The sequence below is a fragment of the Chiloscyllium plagiosum genome, chromosome 10 (genome assembly GCF_004010195.1).
Source record: "Chiloscyllium plagiosum isolate BGI_BamShark_2017 chromosome 10, ASM401019v2, whole genome shotgun sequence".
Classification (NCBI taxonomy): Eukaryota; Metazoa; Chordata; class Chondrichthyes; order Orectolobiformes; family Hemiscylliidae; genus Chiloscyllium; species Chiloscyllium plagiosum.
Genome location: NC_057719.1, coordinates 26509537 through 26515141, shown reverse-complemented (window position 1 = coordinate 26515141; position 5605 = coordinate 26509537). Strand labels below are relative to the sequence as shown.

Here is a 5605-nt window from a genome sequence, read left to right as displayed (position 1 = left end):
TTCTGTAATCATCCATATGGAAGACAGGAGTGTGGTGCTGGAAAAGCACAGCCGGTCAGGCAGCATCCGAGGAGCAGGAGAATTGATGTTTTGGGCAAAAGCCCTTCATCGGGAACGAGCCTCATTGCTGATGAAGGGCTTATGCCTGAAATGTCAATTCTCCTGCTCCTCGGATGCTGCCTGACCGGCTGTGCTTTTCCAGCACCACACTCTTTACTCTGATCTCCAGCATCTGCAGTCCTCACTTTCTCCCATATGGAAGATAGGTTGAATGTTCTGGAGTGTAGTCTCCATAGTCTTGGTCCCAGCACAATGTAGGATCTCATTGTTTGTAGCTTTGTCCTGCTATCATGTTTGCATGATGGACCTAGTATCACACTGACACATTCCAGAGCATTGATATGATGCCGATAGCAAACCCAAGATTCCGCACTACGCAAGAAAAAAATAGAATATAGTCGCTGGAGTAGGCCATTCACCATAGCTGATACTCTCTCTCAACACCAACTTCCAGACTCTCCCCATGTCCTTTTGGCTTCTAGAAATCTAATGCTTTCTTAAACATATTAATTGACTTCATCTTTTACAGCTTGCTGTGGTGGTGAATTCCACAGGTTCACCACCTTCGAAGTGAACAAGTCTCTTCCCAGTTCAAAATGACTTACTATGTACCCTAAGGCAGTGCCCCCTTGTTCTGGGATACCCTTGGTCAGGGGGAACATGATCCCTGCAGTCATCTCAGAATTTGTGCAGGGTAATGGGAGGTAGGACTGATGGATGGCATCATCCTGCCAGCTCCACTTATGACACTTGGATTCAGTGGGACAATGCAAGAAGCATCTATCCCCACTACCCAGCATTTGTCAATGGAACGATGACCTGCTAGAAGTAGCCTCTAGCTGTTTTTTGTTCTCGTTACATACAAAAATCACTAAGCCAATTTGGATGCATATTTTCTGGCCTCAAATTATAGCCCTCAATTAACTTTGTCATTTAAATGTTTTCCAAGTTAGAGACTTCATTTCAGTTACGTTTCCTCATCACTCAATCCTCTGAAACCAGAGGTCTGCTTTGACATCTTTCCTGTGCAGCTCTCAGAGAATGGATTGGCAATTGCATTACAGCACCACTCCCCTGGCTTTGTTTTAGGCTTTAGGCTCAAACTCAACTGTTTTGGCAATTAATTAGTTTTCGTTAACACTTCTTGCTAATGCAAGTTTTGGTAAGTAGAATGTGGCCCTTATAAGCTGAAACCTGCAACATTTACTTTCTATTGTACTGACCAATATACATCAATTCTAATAGTAAAATTTTTAAAAACGTAGAGAGGAACCTCGATTACCCGAACACAGGAGGGGAGTGTTTGTTTGGATAATCGAATGTCCGGATAACACAGTTTAGCCAAGCGTCGCGACTTTGCTCGGATAATCCGAAATTTGGACAATCGACGTTTGGATAATCGAGGCTCCTCTGCATTCTTGTGTTCAGTACATGAACATTAATGACATGGCCAGAATATGTCACCCATCTATAATTTTTCTTGAACTGTCTTCTGAAATGGCGCAGAGAGCTGATTAAGAGTCAAGCATATTGCTGTGCATCTGAGGTCACACGTATGTCAGAATAGGTAAGGACGGCAACTTTCTTTCCCCAGAGGGCATTTGTGAACTGAATGGGATCTTACAACAATGATTAGAATATTAGTCTTGGTCTCTGGCTTAATAGTCGAGTAACCACCGTGCCACTGCCTCTTTAATCGTTAACCATGATCTCACTGACTGGATTTTGTATTTTATATCTGTCACCCCTGAAATCAGAATATGGCAACACTTTTTTTCCCAAAGATATGGGTCACACAAGTCAGACAGTATTTACTGTAAGTTCTGAAGTATGCTTAAGCTATCAAGTGAACCACGTCATCTGGAGTCAAAAAATGTGGCCCTGGAAAATGGCCGCCAGTCAGGCCTCATCTGAAGAGCAGGAGAGTCAACGTTTCGAGCATAAGCTCTTCATCTGGAATGCGTGCGGGGGGTTTAGGCCAAGGAGGCTGGGAGATAAATGGGAGTGGGGTTGAGGCTGGGGGAGTGCGGGGGCGGTAGCTAGGAATGCGATAGGTAGATGAAGGTGGAGGGTGCTGCTGATAGGTCAGAGTGGAGGGTGGAGCAGATAGGCAGGAAGGAAGATGGACAGGTAGGACAGTTCAAAAAGGCAGTGCTGAGTTGGAAGGTTAGGGGGGGGGGGGTTGAGGAAACTGGTGAAATCGACATTGATTCCGTGTGGTTGGAGGGTCCCAAGGCAGAAGATGAGGCATTCTTCCTCCAGTCATTGGGTGGCAAGCATTTGGAACTGAAGTTCTAAATAGACCAGATCATGAAGAGTGGAAAGTTATTTACACTGAAGGATATTAACAATCCAGTTTGGAATTGTAATACTCAGGTAGTCTTTTTTTTAGCGTCAGTACACATGTTGTTAGATTTTAAGTTCACATTTTACCAGGGATAGAATTTGACCAAATGTCTCAATTATTAGCTGTTTCGTCCAAGCTAAGCCTAGAGAGAATTCAGCAATTTACAAAAGCGAACACACAAAACTATACTGCACACCTAGTATTTACAAGAATGCATTGCTCTTCAAACCTTTCTGTGCCAGATCTTTAAATGGAGTGGTCTCTGGCTGAAATAATAGCATTTTAATCGTAAGTTAAGTGGATAAGAGCAAGAAGTTACTAAGGGCATTGACAGACTATAAGTGAATGGCAAATGGAATTCAATACTGGGGAAGACTGAAGTCATTCTCTCTGGATCTAAGAAAGACAAATCAGATTATTTTCTAAATAGCAAGAGACTAGGTACCAAATAGATTCTCCGTCTCCTGTATTAAATACTAAAACTAATGCACAAGTTAAAAAATCCAAAGAGTATTTTGTGTCAAAGGAGTTAGAATTCCACATGAGGAGGTTACACCTCACATTATGAAGCATGGACAGATGGCATCAGAAGCACTACATTCAATTATGGACACTAGATCTCTTCAAAGTTGTATTGACTAGCCTTGGCATCTAATAATAGTGAACTATGGAAATGGATTGTCCTACTATTTGTATTTTAGACAACGGAGATTAAAAAAAGACTAAGTATAAGTATGGCTGTACTGATTGTACACAGTCAGCCAAAGTCAAAATGACCCTGGTCACTCCTCAAAGCTATCAGCAGTGTACCTTGCCTCTTCCAACACAGAACAATCTTCATCAGCACCATAATGGTTGTGTTATGTTTTAAAAAGTGAAGTTAAAAATCTCAATTTATAGGGCCTGCCCTACAATATAGCAGATATGTGCAGAGTTTGTGTTAAGTTTGCATAACAAGAGCAATTTGAACACAAAAACCCAGTCCAATGCAAACAAGTAGTCTAATTTACAAAAGAAAATACACCAATGTCTTCTTCAACCAAAAAATGCATTTTAAATCTTGCATCATCTCTTTAATTTATATGTAACTTAGTAAAATAATCCCAACAAAACACATTTGCAGAAACGTTTTTTTTCTTTTAATAGGCACCAACCTTCTGAGTTGTAAAAAAAAAGATGAATGAATCAAAATAAAAGAAAGCTACAGCCATTCGAATAAAATCCCAATCCCAACAAAAAAATCCCAGCTCCATTTTTTAGAATGTTATTGCACTTTCTAGGTTTCCCCAATTAAAGCCTCACTGTTTAGAAGCAACACAGATCTGGAGTCAATTAGTCGTTGTTGAATGACTGAATTCCTAACTGACAGAAAAAATTCTTTTCCTCTTATAAAAACGGAAATTAATCTCAATGAAACTCAGCTGTATGCAAGTGCGAGGAGTTGCCTGTTTATCTTACTTCTTGCTTTGGTAAGAGTTTTTGCTATGAACTTTCATTTTTCTATGCACATCAGATGGAAGCTTCATTGATGTCTTCTTTCCTGTAGTTAATTCTGTGGCATTTGGTTTCCATAAAAATAGCTGAGCATCTTCCCCACATGTCAACAGAGAATTATCCTCAGAATCCCAATAAAAAGCACGAACTATAGCTGAGTGTCTGTCATGCAGGGTGTGCAGGTGTGCAAGCTCGCTGGCATCACATGTTAAAAAGTGAAGCTTCCCCATACTGGTGCCACCCAGTACAAACAACTTTTCAGCTTTTTCATGGTAAAAGCCTCCAATCAAGTAGTCCAGGTGGCCATTGTCAAGTTTCAAGCTTTCCCGGGCATCCTGTGTTTTCACCAGTGTGATGGGCTCATCATTGTGCAGGTTGGCAAGGTCCCACAGATAGAAACCTTCATCGTAGGTCATGCAAAAAATCTGTTCCAGCTCTTTCCCAGACCACCCAACGAAGCTGACTGAGGAATCAGAGTTGCAAGTTGCAAGAAGGGCATCATCTTCTGTTTCTTGGCTAATGTCAAAAATGTTGACCAATCCGTCAGTCGACCCCGATGCCACCATGTTGGGATTTGAGGGGTGAAAACGCACTTGGGTGATGTCATTGTTGTGAGTCTCTGAATAAACTCCAAGAGGTTCCTGACTTCCATGACTATCCGTGTTTGTCACAGTGCGTGCATCCCAGAAAACCAAGAAAGTATCTTCTTCAACCTTTTCTGTTCCAGCACAGATAACCAAATCATTACAACTAATATCAAAGCTGATAAATGTGTTATTAGGATAACCTGTATAATTTTGAACTGGGTCTGTGCTAGAGGAACGCACATCCCAACATTTCACTGTCCCGTCACATGATGCAGAGAATAACAAATGGCCAGTGTTTTGTGCAAACCTAATGCCACTAATAGGAGCAGAGTGGCCCTGGAACTGTTGAACTAGAGTCAGTGTCTGTTTATTGTAAACACGGATACAATGATTCGAACATGAAACTGCAACAAGTTGACCGCTTTGTCCTATGGGTACCTTCAGGCAGTCAATATCCAGAAGGTAGGTTAATTCTTCGGCTTTCTGTGTGGATCGTTTTGCAATGCGCAGGTGATTAAACCACTGCTCGATCTCCTCCATGAGTGAACACTTCTTTTATGCTTTAGCTGTTTGCTGAAGTTCAATGAGATAAACAGACAGACATAAATAACTTGCCAAAATGGATCCAAGTAACATATTCTTTGGCTCTGTTCTCCAAATCCTCAACTCAAAGCTAAATGCATTCTGTAGCAGAAACAGAGATTCAGATTCAGGATTCAGAGATTCAGGAAGTCCTGAACTACGAAAGCAACCACCCCAACACACACAAAAGAAGTTGCATCAAGACACTGTTCAAAAGGGCCACAACACACTGCAGCACGCCAGAACTGCAAAAAGAGGAAGAAGAACACCTCTACAAAGTATTTGCCAAAAACAGGTACCCCTGCAATTTCATCAACAGATGTCCAAGAGAAAGACAACGGAATAAGGACATGCCACAACCCAAAGGACTAGCCACGTTACCATACATCAAGAACATTTCTGAACTGACAGCCAGACTACTACGACCACTAGGACTCATAACAGCACACAAACCAACAGCCACTCTCAGACAACAACTCACCAGGACAAAGGACCTGATACCCAGGATGAGCAAAACCAACGTAGTGTACAAAAT

At 41.7% G+C, this 5605-nt stretch overlaps 1 protein-coding gene across 1 annotated transcript in view; it reads right to left on the bottom strand.

The window, feature by feature from the left end:
* Positions 1-3523: 3523 nt before the first annotated feature.
* Positions 3524-5605, bottom strand: part of wdr89 (WD repeat domain 89) — a 4345-nt gene continuing 2263 nt past the window's right edge. Inside the window, exon 2 of the mRNA XM_043697213.1 lies at positions 3524-5061. Within this exon, the coding sequence (XP_043553148.1) occupies positions 3862-5028 (1167 nt within the window). The 5' untranslated portion in view covers positions 5029-5061 and the 3' untranslated portion in view covers positions 3524-3861. The remainder of the gene's footprint in view (positions 5062-5605) is intronic.